The sequence below is a fragment of the Tamandua tetradactyla genome, chromosome 5 (assembly GCF_023851605.1).
Source record: "Tamandua tetradactyla isolate mTamTet1 chromosome 5, mTamTet1.pri, whole genome shotgun sequence".
Lineage (NCBI taxonomy): Eukaryota > Metazoa > Chordata > Mammalia > Pilosa > Myrmecophagidae > Tamandua > Tamandua tetradactyla.
This window is the reverse complement of record NC_135331.1, coordinates 140,130,163-140,145,885: the sequence shown is the minus strand read 5'-3', so window position 1 is coordinate 140,145,885 and position 15,723 is coordinate 140,130,163. Positions and strand designations below refer to the sequence as shown.

Genomic DNA, 15,723 nt, shown 5'->3' with positions numbered 1-15,723 from the left:
ACAAGAAAATGTGTTACTTTAGAGACCAAGGATTTTTAGTTGAGGTAAGCAAAAGTCGGCTACAAAACTATTTTATAGGCCTTCATGATTCTCATTTGCCACCATCCCCACTGTTTAGAGAACAAATTAAAGAGTCACTTTTCTTCTCCTTCCTGCCTGCCTGCCTGCCGGCCTTCCTTCCTTCCATCCTTCCTTCCTTTTCCAAATTAAGGATTTCTTTTGGCAGAGTTGCCCCCCAAATTCTGTCTTTTCTGTTTTGTTTTTCCATTAGGAATAACATTCTATAATAAAAGCAGAACTGCATTTTCCCATCCCTAATCTAAATCCCATTTTAACCCCAGATTATTCTATAGATTTCTAGTTTGCTTTGCATTCAATTCAAGCATACTTTTTCACTTAAGCTTCAGCATATTTACTTAAGTCTTATTCATATAGAAATTGTATTGTTTTCTAAATTGACCTTTTCTGTTTTTCCTCTCAGGCTTATATTGATGAAAGATTCCCATTGTTTGCAATTCCTTTTTCCCAGGCTTTAGTTGTTTTGGCAGAAGTAGGACAGGAGCGGGGAGACAGATGCCTTAGTTAGTAGATATGTTTTAAATGCTTGCATATGGCTCTGATTTTGTTTAACACAGATAAATGCTTTTGGATTGTGAGTACCTCAAATGCAAATTATTCATTTTTGTATCCTCAATGTGTTACATCACATAGAAGACATGATAGATTGTGATTTTTGGTATTAGACAGCAGCCCTAAGTGCAAATCTCTCAATCCCGACTTATCAGGTGCCCAAGGCTTTCCTTATATATAAAATTGTATCCAGAGTTTAAATGAAAAAATATTTATAATTATATTTATTCAGCAGATATTTATTGAGCACTTAAAGCTACTGTGATAATACAATCAATTCAGGTTTCAACTTTTCAGTTTGAGATGCCTGTGGGGTATTGGGATATTCGAGTACAGTTATCCAATGGGCCCTGAGATATACAAGTTTGAAATTCACAGGCTTGAACTAAAGATGCACATTTAACTGTCCGTATATATAGTTGGTGATTATAATCAGGAACCTATTGAAATTCCACCAGGAAACATAATTGTACATGTATGTACAAAGGATAAAGTAATAGTTTAAGAAAAGGCACAGAAAACTATTATGTGAAGCCCAGAGAACAGAAATTCATGAAAAAGGAAAACACCATCAGTGGCAATGCAGCAACGTGTTCTAGTAAATTAAGTACCGAAAACAATGTTCATTGGATTTTCAACCAGAAGATATTTATTTTAACTTTAGAAAAGCTGTAGTAGAGTCATGAGGGCCGAAAGTAAACTATATGGGATTGAGGAGTAACATGTAAGCTGTAGACTACTCTTTTGAGTAGATGAAGTGAAAAGAATAGGAAAGACACAGGATCAAGAGAGGACTTTTTTCCTTTAATATTTGAGACTTGTATTTATTTATTGGTTGAGAAGAATGAGCCTGTCTAGAAGGAATTAAACATATGAAAGAGAGCAGGTACCCCATGAGCATGGCAGAGTGGGAATGTGGGCACCAACAGGTGGATTGCCTTGAATAGTAAGAGAGAATCTTGTTCCCTGATGCCTGAAAAATATAAAGATGGAGATGGGGGTGATGAACAGTTGAGTTGATGAATTATGTCCGAATTATTCCAGGAAGTAGGAGGAAAGTGAAGCACTCAGGATTTAAAAGGATTGGGAAAAGTTAGGAATAGCCATTGAGTATAATGGATGTGGAAACTGACCTAGAAAAAATAAAACGGATCACAAGCTGGGTGGCATTGAGAGTCTAGCTTAGGTTTGAGACTGTATATCTCTACTATCGAGGATCTTCACGGCTAAATGTCTTTCTCTGGTTAACTCTCAGGTATCTGGGTTATCGATATTGTCATTGCCCCTTCCCTTTTAATGATGGATGGTAATAGGAATAAAGGGACAGATAGACAAGGTAATTGATTTCAGAAATAAAAATCCATCATCTATACATCAAACCTCAATTCCTTTCAGTGTTCTGCCACTGCTGTAGAATAAAAGCCACAATCCTATGTACTTTTAAGGTTTCCAACATAAAATTTTGGCCTTATCTTTCACTACACCTTTATATGTTTCTCCACATTATAGCCAAATTGGGCTGCTTGCCATTTTTTGAGCAGTTTTTTTTGTTCCCACCTTTCACCTCCTTTATATTTTTGTTTTCATTTCCTCAGCCTGAAAAAACTTGGGTCATAAGTGTTCATCAAAACCGAGTACACTGCAGCTCTGAAAGTCAGCATAGCTGCTTACAGCAACTGTTAAGCCAAAAAAGAGATCTGCCTTCAATTAGAGATGAGAATAAAGCCCATCTGGTTGGTACTAAGGGAAATGAGGATACAGATGGTATTTCAGAGTTTCACCTACTGTATGAAACCAAAGGAAGAGAGGTTGATTTTGTCCAAAACCTAAATTTTCTATATCACACAGTCTAACATAACCTGTCTGGCCAATGCAGTTCAGTTAAACTTAACACATGGAGCCTAGAATTGGGAACAAGGTGTTGCAATTCTGTATTTTGTAATATCCAGATACATCCCAGAATATGTTGGGCAGATTATTAAAAAGTATCGGCATATTTTACAATAAAAAGTTAAAAAATAATAATATTGGCAAAGTCGCTTGAGGGATTAGAGAAAATACATGAAATTATTAAACTTTCCCACCTGAGAAATCCCAGATACTTGCTCAACCATTTGGGTCTCCCAAGTTAATAGGCCAAGCCTTCAGGGGAGTTTGTTCTTATGAAGCTTATCTCTGTAATAAGAGCTAAGCCTACCTTTTTATGCCCAAGACTTACTTCCAGAGAACCTCTTTTGTTGCTCAGATGTGGCTTCTCTCTCTTTCTTTCTAAGCCCAAGTCTGCAAGTAAAATCATTACCCTCCCCCATTACGTGGACATGACATCCAAGGGTATTACTGTCCCTGGCAACAAGGGACATGACTCCAGGGATGAGCCTGGTCCTGCCTCCTTGCAATCAACAATGCATTCTTGACCAAAAGAGGGAAATAAATGTCACAGAATAAGGTATCAGTGATAAGAGATTTTGAATAGAGAATAGAGGCTAATCTGGAGGGTACTTTTATGCAAGCCTCAGATAGATAGTGCTAATTGCATGCTATATGCCAAGTCGCCATCAACAGTATTCCTGTAAACCCTAAAGAATACCTAGGGCTCTATCTGAGACTCTGTAATTTCACTCACTAAGTTCATTTTTTTAGAAACCTACAGCCTCCAGATGGCCCTAGCCCAGATTAGTGCTGAAAACCTTATGACCTAGAAACTTTGATCTTAGGAAAAAGATCAAAGGAGAATGAGGAGTTGTAACAGAGAAATAAGTACATAGATAGATAGGTAGATAGATAGATAGATGGATAGATAGGATATTTAACAAATGAATATGATACCGAATCATTATATTAATATTTCTTTTTAGTCTCCCATGTCTTAGAACAGCTAGAATGAAACACCTAAAATTGTGGAACTATAACCCATACCATACTTTGAAATTTGTTCTATAACTATTTGTTAAAATGTACTTTGAAATTTAGTGTTTTTTGCATATATGCTATATTTCATAATGAAAAATGTTTAAAGAACCACTGCAATTCAGTACTTTGGTCATTTGTCTCAGCCAGAAATGATGACTGTCCTCTGAATACCTATAATTCTTTGATTTATAACAGTTTCACATTACTTTTAATTTATTTCCTATAGTTTTTGTTTCTACTAAATTGGTGAATTCCTTGAGGGTTAGAACCATATTTTTAGTCATCTTTGTATTATTTCACAGTGCCAACACATTGCCTTTTCTGTGGTAAGCATGCAGTAAAATATTGGCTGAATAGATGTGTGTTCTAGTTTGCTAGCTGCCGGAATGCAACACACCAGAGACGGATTGGCTTTTAATAAAGCGGGATTTATTTTGTTGGTTCTTCAGAGGAAAGGCAGCGAACTTTCCACTGAGGTTCTTTCTTACGTGAAAGGCACAAGATGGTCTCTGCTGGTCTTCTCTCCAGGCCCCTGGGTTCCAACAACTTTCCCCGGGGTGACTTCTTTCTGCATCTCCAAAGGCCTGGGCTGAGCTGCTAGTGCTGAGATGAGGAATGCTGAGCTGCTAGGCTGTGCTACATTGCATTCTCCCATTTAAGCACCAGCCAATTAAGTCAAACGTCACTCATTGCAGCAGACACGCCTCCTAGCCAACTGCAGATGTAATTAGCAACAGATGAGGTTCACGTACCTTTGGCTTGTGTCCGCAGCAACAGAACTAGGTATGCTCACCTGGCCAAGTTGACAACTGAATCTAACACAATGTGCATTATATATTTATACTAAGAAGCAAAATAGTACCTTTTATTACAAAATATTTTATACCTTTTCTATGGGAAAATTATTTAAAGCCTTCTTAAATGTTATTTCATGACCTCCTTTAATGTGAATTTTTTGTCCCATAGGTATGGCATGAATTGCCTTATTCAGTTTGAAGATTTTGCCAATGTGAATGCATTTCGTCTCCTAAAAAAGTATCGAAACCAGTATTGCACATTCAATGATGATATTCAAGGTAATTAAATTTTTACTGCATATGGATTAAGAACATATTCTGAATTAGTTCATGATGTTGTAATGATTCAGATTCAATAGGTATTGACTAGATACTTGGAATTTGCTTTATGCTTTCATATATTTTATTTCTCATTTAATTTTATATATTTGAGAAAAAGTATTATGTGACTCTTGGATATAATATATTATCTATGGCTAGGAAAAGTATCCCCCTTCAAACCTCCTCTCAATCAAAACTTTTCCTGACATTCCTCAGGAAATCCCTGTGTCTGGGTGAAATATACCTACTTAGGCTCTCACTGCAGTATTTACCTTTCCCTTGTGGCACTTACTATAGTCACAATTTTATGTATTAAAGTACTTTTAAAATTAATACCTCCTTCCCCACAGAACTTTGTCTTGTTGAGAAGGGAACCTAGCTGTTTTGCTCATCATTATATTCTTTGTGATTAATACAGTTTCTAGACCATAGCAGTTACTTAATGTTAATGAAATGAGTGTATGTTGGATCCAGGGTTTTGTAAACAACAGCCTGTGGGTCAAATCCAGCCCACCACCTGTTTTTATAAATCAATTTTTATTAACACAGCCATGCCCATTTATTTATGTATTCTTTATGCCTGCTTTTGCACTGCATTGGCAAAGTTACGCTTTGAACACTAACTGTAAAGCCAGCAAATCCCCTAAGATATTTACTATATAACCCTTTCAGAAAGGGTTTGCTAACCTCTGATCTAAAGGGCTGGCTTTGACAGGATTGTTGAGAGCTGATCTAAAGAAGTGGATTTGCCAAAGTGGTTTTGCAGTTTGGAAAGATCACTCACCTTTTTGACAGTGTAAAGAATAGATTTTATGGGAACAAGTTTGAAAGCTATTGCTGTTATCCAGTTACATGATGGTAGTCCCATTGAAGATAGATAGAATTAGACAGATGATTGCTTGGTGGTTAGAGGTGAATCTGAGGAAAAAGCCAAGGAGAGAGCCTACGTCTTTGCCTTTTTGAATGGTGGGACAGTAACTGAGAAGGAGAAAATGAGAGACACTGTAATATGTAGTAGTTAAAAACATGGACTCTGAAGTCAAACTAATTTGCTTTTTCTTAGCCTGTAGGCTTTGATCAATGTACTGAACCTCTCTGAATTTTAGTTTTCTCATCTATGACAGAAAATTGTGAAATTTTGGTTTTCCTTTGAAATAGGTGATTGTCCTAGTTGCAAGTTGCTGGAATGTAATATACCAGAAACGGAACAACTTTTAAAGAGGGGAATCTTTTAAGTTGCAAATTTATAGTTCTAAGGCCATGAAAATGTCCAAATTAAGGCAAGGCCATAAGAGTGTCCAAACTAAGGAAAGATAACTTTGTTCAAGAAGGCTGATGATGTTCAGTGTTTCTCTCTCAACTGGAAAGGCATGTGGTGAACGTGATGAATTCTGCTAGCTTTCTCTCCAGGCTTCTCCAATAGCTTCCCCAGGGGGCGTTTCTTCATCTCTAATGGCCTCTGGTTGTGTGGGCTCTGTTCGCTTTGGTAGCTCTAAAGCTTTTTCCAAAATGGTTCCCTCTTACAGGGCTCCAGTAAGCAACCCTACCTTGAACTCTCCATAGAAACCATGTAATCAGAAGTTACCACCCACAATTGGATGGAGCACATCTACATGGAAACAATCAAAAGACTCACACCCAACATTACTGAATGAGGTTTAAAGAATTTGACTTTTCTGGGGTATACAACAGATTCAAACCAGCACAGTGATAGAATCAGAAACTTGAGGAGAGTGAGAAGGTCTGAAAGAACTGTTGGAAAGAACTAGTCAATTGATGATGAAATACAAAAGGATTCAAGTCAGTGGATGGTGAGGACCCAGTTTGAGCTCGAATACCATAAATGTATCATGGCACCAGGCTGAGCAACTTGAATTGAGCAGATTAGGAGTAGGTAAGGCCATCATGGGCAGTTGAATTTATCCGTGTGGGTATTTGTCCAAAGGAATAGAACAGAGGAGTAAGGTTAAAGTGACAGTCATAGCACTAAGCTGGGTCAGGAAGGAAGTGAAGCTACAAGGCACTGATAGATAAGGGAAGGGATCTAGATATTCCAGTAAGATTGAAGAATAAGCGTAATGAGGAAAATTGAACAAAATCACTGGGAACATAAGATTTTCTAGACCATGAGTAATACATTTTAATGTAGGACTTCCAAGAAGGATTAGTTCTGTGGGATCACAGTCACCGAGATGAGATTTAAGAGGGAGGTAGCCAAAGTGGAATAAATAAAGTTGATGTCATTGAAAATAAGGTGATCAAAGAACAGTTTAAATGTAAGATGAGGTTGGTGTTTCTCTCGTAGGGTTTTATGTTGTGGTCAAAATAAGATAATATTTGTGAAAAATACCCTATCAGCTAAAATGCACTTTGTAAATATAATTTTAAAAATTCATCATCTTAAGTTCTTCAGTCTGACATAACTCTGTAAATATGTTTTTAAAAAATGTATTTAAAAATTTTATATATTTTGAGACACTCTAAGGTAATTGGTCAATATTGCTTTTCCCCAAATCCTTTGTTATTTTAGTGCCTTTCTTAGCAAAGATGCTTAAGTTATTTAATTTTGCTTTCTGCTTTTTTGAATTCTTTTTTTTTTGTAGTATTTAGTCACAAAAAGAGAATATTCAAAGAATTTCAGAAAGATAATAACCTGCAATTTTCCCAGGTGTCAGGATTTGCAAATGTCAGCTATCGAATGGCAGTCTAATTTTAACGTACTATTATCCTAACTTGAAGTATAAATCATTATGTATAATAGCAGAATGCTTCTGATGCTGCAAGCAGAGCCTTTGTAAATCAGTGTCTCTGAGTCTGTTATCAATCCATTTTAAGTGGTCTCCAAAATAATGACAAGTAAACTATTAAACAAGCCTATGCTTGGCCTTCTTTAATATTCTGTATCTTTTAATTTTGTGGATCTCCTTAAAATGTCCATGTAGAATTTAAAGACCAGTGCTGCATAATTATGAGTGATTATGGTTTAATGAATAGTGTTCAGCGTTCAGATCACGAAAAAGAGTGCTAAATCCAAATCATCAAGCAAAATGAATGAGGATTATGGTTTTTATCAGGCAAAACTTAGAGTACTTTGGAAATAAACTCCAGAACACAGAAACTCTGAAGCAGATTACCCTGTCAAGATAAGGAGCAATACACACGGGGACACCCTGGCTTTCTACAGTAGAATATTCACCTCAGCTGGTCACTATAGTGGCATTAAATAACTAGTTTTTCACCTCAGCCAATCTGGTTTAAAATACAATCTGCACACAGTGAATCTACCATTTTCAACATAGAGGGCTTAGATTATTATTACTGCCTTTAGCTAACAAAAAGATTCATTTGAAAAAAATCTGATAGAGAAAACCATACCTAACAAATTTGTATTAGGATTTTGACTAAAAATGTCAAAAATATTTTGCGCATTTTCGCCATACCAAAATTGTGTCCTTAGTAACATATTTCTCCCATATGTTTCTGTTTTACTTTTTTAACCTTATGTGTTTTTACCATTATGCCCACAAGTGTAATATTTTCCCCATTGTGGGCACAGAAATTGCATTTCTGTGCATTTATGTGGTCTCCAAGTAATGAAAATAATTATGTAACTATTTCAGCCTTAAAATGTAAATAAATGTATTTACCTTGGTCTCTTGGGAAGGCTATTTTTTTAACAGATGTGTTATTTAAAGATAATATTTTAGGAAAAATATTTCATTAAAGAGAAACAATTAAAATTCTATAATATGAATGATCTAAAACGCTTTATGTACAGATTTTGTCTTAAAATTTATTTTAGACCTGATGTATTCCAGTTAATTATTTTTAACTAGAAAATGTGCAAGTTAAAGTGAATGGAATAACTCTTAATATATTGTACGTTTAATTATGTAATACGGAGACCATCACAATTCAGCAATTTCAGACCAAATGAATAAAGTCTCAACCTTCTGGTTATTTAAAACCAGGTAAAAAAGAGATTTTCCTCTTTATAATAATAGCCTTTCTGGAACAGCTATTCTGCAACATGATACTTTTAATATTGCACCTGGAAATTGTATCCTTAATAGCCTAATTTGATTTGTTAGGTTTTGTTTGTTTAGTAAGGTAAATCTAGCCTAAATGTATACTGAATGCTTTAATAAAGATCAGATATTTCACAGAAGAATGAATGCTACTGGCCAGTAAAACTACTTAGTTTTTTTTTTTTTTTGTTAGAGAAGTTGTGAGTCTACAGTACAATCCCACATAAAATGCAGGATTTCCATAACCCACCCCCCCACCACCACCCCACAGCAGTGTGGAATATTTGCTATAATTGTGGATAACACTTTTGTATAATTATAGTGCTTTCTTCACTGTAGTTCATTTGTTAAAACTGATGAGTGATTATTAAATTCGAATTGACTGTCATCTATCTTTTTACATTAGTTTTATATATTTTCCTCTTCTACCCCCGTATTATCTCCTCCTTGCATTAGTGGCATATGTTTGTTATAATTTGTGAAAGAATTTTCTTATATTTGAGCTATTAACTGTAGTCCTTTGTCTATAATAGGGTTGAGCGTACTGTATGGTCCTATGTTTTATCTATCAATTTTGATTCTAGTAACATACATACTGAAGTTTCCCCTTTAACCACATTCACCTATACAGTTCAGTGCTGTCAACTAAACTCGCAGCAGCAATATGCTACCATTACCACCATCCATTTCCAAACCTTTACTGTCAACTTTTTTGTTGTTCCAAACCTTTACCATCAACTTTTTTTATTGTATAGTATGATATATATACAAAACAAAGAAATAAAAAACAATAGCACTCTTCTACAAGTGGTTCCAGAACACATCCTAGAGTTTGTCATGGGCTACCATATGATCCTCTCATATTTTTGGTTTTAGCTGCTCCAGAATATAGGAGGCTAGAGGGCTTAAATACTTTTTTATCATCACGATTGATTTTTTTTCCTTCTTTCTTTTTGGAAAAATAACATATATACAAAAAAGCCATAAATTTCAAAGCACAGCACCACAATTAGTTGTAGAACATATTTCAGACTTTGACATGGGTTACAATTTCACAATTTTAGGTTTTTACTTCTAGCTGCTCTAAAATACTGGAGATGAAAAGAGATATCAGTTTAATGATTCAGCATTCATATTCATTTGTTAAGTCCTAGCTTCTGTGTATAATTCTACCATCACCTTTGATCTTTCCGTACCTCTCTTTAAGGTTGTTTGGGCTATGGGAATTCTAAATTTTTGATATTGGAAGGGTCTGTCACTAATATGGGATAGGGAGATGGAGATATCTGATGTTCTGGAGAGACTGGGCCCTCTAGATTTCAGGACTTATCTGGACCAGGGACCCATCTGGAAGTTGTAGGTTTCTGGAAAGTTACTCTCATGCCTGGAACCCTTGTGGAATGTTATAAATTGTCCTAGGTGTTCTTTAGGATGATTGGCTGGAATGGTCCTGGTTGGGGGTTGGCAAGTTATGAGAGGTAGCAAGGTCTACCTGAAGCTTGTGTAAGAGCAAACTCCAGAGTAGCCTCTCAACTCTATTTTGAACTCTCTCTGCTGCTGATGCTTTATTAATTACACTTCTTTTCCCCTTTTGGTCAGGATGTAACTGATTATCCCATGGTGCCAGGTCTGGATTCATCCCTGGGAATCCACTCCCACATTGCCAGGAAGACTTTCACCCCTGGATAACGTGTCCCATATAGGGTGAAGGGCAATGATTTCACTTGCAGATTTGGGCTTAGAAAGACTGATGCCATATCTGAGCAACAACAGAGGCCCTCCAGAAGTAACTCTTAGGCATGACTATAGGTAGTCTAAGCATCTCTGCTACCTACATAAGCCTCACGGGAGTAAGCCTCATGATTGAGGGCTTGGCCTATTGATTTGGATATCCCTAAAGTTTAACATAGTATCAGGGGATTCCCTGATGGTAAGGTTTAATAGTTCCATATTCTTTCTCCCCTCCCTCATGGGACTTCACCAATACTTCTTCTTTTTTTTTTTTACATGGGCAGGCACCGGGAATCGAACCCGGGTCCTCGGGCATGGCAGGCAAGCATTCTTACCTGCTGAGCCACTGTGGCCCGCCCTCGCCAATACTTCTTGATTATATGGTTAATATACTCTAGGATGTTTTCAGGCATTAGAATAGTCTATACAGGATTAAAGTACCTCTTTCTTATTCTGTGCTTCCTGTGTTTCAGTTGTTCAAATGAGCTATACAGATAGGTTAAATTAGATTAACCTACAGAAAATTTCAGTTCCAGATCAAATAAATCTTTCTCCCATTGGCCTCAAAGAATATGTGTGCTTCTAAAAGATACACACTGTTTTCCTGACCCCTATGTTTTGAATTACTTTAACCCTAACCTGTTAGAGATAACATTCTTATCTCTAAATATCAAGTCACCTATATAAAACAGACTCTCAAAATCCAGAAATAATAATCACCACTCTGGACTTAATGTGTCTGCTCTAAAATCTAGGTCCCTGCTTTCTTATAAGCATTTTCTAAAGGTAACCATACCACTGTTATTTTTTTGTTTCTGGCTTTTTGTCTCAACAGTGTCCCACATGTTCATTCATATTGTTGCAGCCTCACGACATTGTTCCTTTTGTAGCAGCACAACCTTCGTTCATAAGTATGCACCATCTTTCGCTAATCTTCCCTGTCAGTGTATCTTTCCGTTACCTGCATTCATCAGGCGTCATGTAGAAGGCCCGAAGTCCACAATCCATCAACATTCTCAATTTTAGATAATTTCATTGTTCCCTAGAGACAGAAAACCAATAAACACACCTTGCCAAATAGGAAATCTAAACCTCCTCTTAATTCTTGTCCCTCACCCCATTATTTACCTCTGCTGTTGCTCTGGTAGTGTGTTTCCTTTTGAACATACCCATAGCATGTAATAGCAGTTTTCCCCCTGTACCCTGGACTTAAACACTCTTTATACTAGAATCATATCTTTGAAGTAATTCTTATGAGAACTCATTCATATTTCTAGTGTTAATCAATGGGACATGTAGGGCTATACAACCTCTTTCAATCTTGTTCATCTTCAATATGGTAATCTTACTTACCACTAAAGAATCACTTTTGTCCCTATCTATTCCTTTACATTGGAATTCAACCTTATTAGCTAAGGTTCACCCATCTCTAGCTTCTATGTTTCTCTGAGTCCCCTACATTCTGTATTATAAGCTTCTGATTATACATTTACACTGGTCATGAAAGTGGAATCATAGAGTACCTGTCCTTTTGTGTCTGGCTAACTTTGCTCAGCATTATGTCCTCAAGGCTGTTCATATTGCCTTTATCATATTGAATCAAAGGTACCTATCTTTTGGAGTGTTTTTATCAGAAAAGGATGCTGAATTTTGTTGAATGCTTTTTCAGCATCAGTTGAGATCAATGATCATGTGATTTTTCCCTTTTGATTTGTTAATGTGCTGTATTACATTAATTTATTTCTTGTGCTGAACCATCCTTGCATTCCTGGTATAAACCCCACTTGGCCATGATGTATAAATCTTTTAATGTGTTGTTGGGTTCAATTTGCTAATATTTTGAGAATTTTTGCATCTATGTTCATTAGGGATATTGGCCTGTAGTTTTCTTTTCTTACAGCATATTTACCTGGTATTGATATTAAAATGATATTAGCTTCATAAAATGAGTTAGGTAGAATTCCTTTTTCTTCAGTTTTTTTTTTGGAAAAGTTTAAGTAGGATTGGTGTTAATTCTTTCTGGAAAGTTTGATAAAACTCCCCTGTGAAGCCATCTGGCCCTGGGCTTTTCTTTGTAGGAATGTTTTTGATGACTGAATCTCTTTACTTTTGATTGGTTTGCTGAGATCTTCTATTTCTTCCTGAGTCAGTGTAGCTTGCTTGTGTGTCTCTAGGAATTTATTAATTTCTTCTAAGTTGTCTAGTTTGTTGGCATATAGTTGTTCATAGTATCCTCTTCAGGCTCTGTGGTAACACACCCCTTCTCATTTCTGATTTTGTTTATTTGCATCCTCTCTCTATTTTTCTTTGTCACTCTTGCTAGTGGCCCTTTAATTTTATTGATTTTCTCAAAGAACCAACTTTTGGTTTTATTGACTCTTTCTTTTTTTCTTTTGTTCTCCCATTCATTTATCTCCTCCTATTTGCTTTGGGGTTAGTTTGCTGTTCTTCCTCAAGTTCCTCCAGGTTTGCTGTTAAGTCTTCAATTTTTACTTTTTTTTTTTTTTTATTTTATTTTTCCCCCATTTTTTTTTTTTTTTTTTGTCATGGGCAGTCACCAGAAATTGAATTATTTTATTTTTTTAAATACCAAAAAACCACCAAATAAACACAAGCATTCCTGTTTTATCATTCTGTTCTACATATATGATCAGTAATTCACAATGTCATCTCATATTTGCATCATCACATAGTCTTTTAGTACTACCATGCCCTGTGATTAATATCAATGAAAAACTGTGAGAACCCAATCCAGGAAGGGCTAACAATGGCTCTGAAACTTTGAGAATGAAGGGTTGGGTCACCCCACCAGGCAAAGTACCACAGCCAGCTGAAGTGCTTGCTGAGGGTAAAGGGAACAAGGAATGGGTATTGGAAGAAGGTAATGATAAATATGAACTATGGCCACATGATCAGTTACAGAAATGAGGACTGTAATGCTGTTTTGTTCATGTTATACTATTGAAGTTATAAGATATCATGTTTAAGAATGAATATTACCTAAGGACTTGCACCTTCTTCTGGAGAGATTTAATGTGTTTCCAGTTATATGTAGGACAGTTGAGTATTGTTAGGTGAGAAAAAAAATTGTATCTTTTATTGTTTTCTGTTTAGAAATTAGGTATGGTTTAAGGTAATTAGTATAGCTGCCAAGTTGACAAGGGGTAGACTGTTATGGTCAGGTTTATGTGTCAACTTGGCCAGGTGGTGGTACCTGTTTGTCTGATTGGGCAAGTGCTGGCCTGTCTTTTGCTATGAGGACATTTCATAGAATTAAATCATAACCATGTCGACTACATCCACAGCTGATTTCATCTGTAATAAGCCAAGGGAAGTCTGTTCTTTAATGAGTGATGCTTAATCTAATCACTAGAAGCCTTTTAAGGAGGATTCAGAAGAGACAGGCTCTCTTCCTGCTGCAGCTGGTGAGCCTCTCCTGTGGAGTTCATCTAGACTCTCCATCGGAATTGTTAGCTTCCTACAGCCTGCCCTGCAGATTTTGGGCTCTACATTCCCATGGTTACATAAGATACTTTTATAAATTTTGTATTCACCAATATTTCCTTTTGATTCTGTTTCTCTAGAGAACCCTAACTAATACAAAAGCAGTCTGGAAAAATATACATCAGAATATTGAAAAAGGTTGTCCGTGAAGAGTGAGATTATCAGGTTTTTTGTTGGTGTTGTTACATTTTCTTCATCTGGATTTTAAATATTTAATGCATTCTTATAATGAGCATATATTTATGAAAATGCTTTTCAAATTTAAAAAGATCAGACATGCACATTGATTTGTTGCACCGTAACACCAAATATGCCTAGTATAATCCTTTATCAGCAAAATTACCAATACTATAGCCTTTTACTTTTGTTACTATTCTTTTGAAAGTTGTATTGATGTTAATTTATACTTTAACTTTGTATTTGCCATCATGTCATATAAGTGGCATTCTTTATGTCACCACTTAGACAAAATATTCGATATAACCAATTGTAGCAGAAAAGAGAAGTTGAAATTCTGAGTTAATACTTGCTTGGCTTAACATTCAAAATTAGTATTCCAGAACACATTGTTTCATTTTTTTCATGGATTCATTAATTACATTCCAAATTTTCTTTTGTCTGCTTAACATCTCTAATGAATCTATCTTGATGTACCAGACAAATATTTTTCTAATCCTGTCATAGGATCTTCCCTACCAAGCTCACCCATATTTTTGCACAGTCTTTCACTGTGGTTTTGCATAATATATATGATTTACCACCGTTCAAAATTTATTCCATTGATGGCTCAAAATTGTAAGTGTTTTATTATTTATTTTATTTTATGAAGCATTCATAAAATACAGGCTTCTCATGTAACACCCTATTATTCACACCTTCCATTGATGGTGGTACATTTGCCATAATTGATTAAAGTGCATTTTTTTAATTCTATTAACTGCAGTTCGTGGCTTAACTTAGGTTTTACTGGTTGTATTGTGTAATTCCTTTGGCTTAAAAAAAAGGTTTTTTTTTTTTACCATATGCATAGCCTAAAATGTTCCTTTTTAGCCCTATTCAAATATATAATTCAGTGCTCTTAATCATGTTCATAATGTTGTACTACCATCGCCATCATCCATTTCCAAAACTTTTTCATTTTCTCAAGTAGAATCTCATGCATTATAAGCCTTAAAACATAAATCATTTTAGTTTTGTAACCCATACTGTGTCCTGAAATACATGCAGAGACCCACAGACTGTCAACAATGATCAGTTGTTTTTGTTGTCTTGTTTATGAGTACCAAAACTCACAAGGAAGAAACAAACCAAAAGATTGAAAAGAAGAAATAAATATACTGATGGTGAAATGGTGAATGTCTTTGCTGCTTCACACACACAGCGTTTCATTATTATGTCATTCATCAAACCTATTCATTCTATGCTGTTTTAATCACATAAGGGTGTTTAATTTTCAGCCAGTGTTTACTTCCCCGCTGAGTGATCTGGGAGATGTTATAGGTAGAATGTTACTTTAGAAGTGTAATCAACTAACTAAAAAGCTGCAAAGTTTTATTTCTGTCATAAGCCATAAAGAAGTTGAGCTATGTAATTATGTTCAAAGCCAAGAGAACTATTCTGTAATCTGTGAAGTTTATATAGCAAATATAATTAGAATTGAAGTTTCTAAGCCTGTGAGATATGATAAGGAAAATTTTTATCCTAGATAAATTTTACATTAATTTTGTCTAGCATCTTTGGGATCCATGAAAGATTATCATAGGTAGAAAGCTAATTACAAAATATAATTAAACCAGATTTAA

The 15,723-nt window shown here is 35.6% G+C and overlaps 1 protein-coding gene across 2 annotated transcripts in view; it reads left to right on the top strand.

Moving 5' to 3' along the window:
* Nucleotides 1-15,723, top strand: part of ME1 (malic enzyme 1) — a 254,780-nt gene that overhangs the window by 192,169 nt on the left and 46,888 nt on the right. For both annotated transcript variants that reach the window (XM_077162347.1, XM_077162348.1), the window contains one exon: nucleotides 4,507-4,616. In XM_077162347.1, the coding sequence (XP_077018462.1) occupies nucleotides 4,507-4,616 (110 nt within the window). The remainder of the gene's footprint in view (nucleotides 1-4,506; nucleotides 4,617-15,723) is intronic.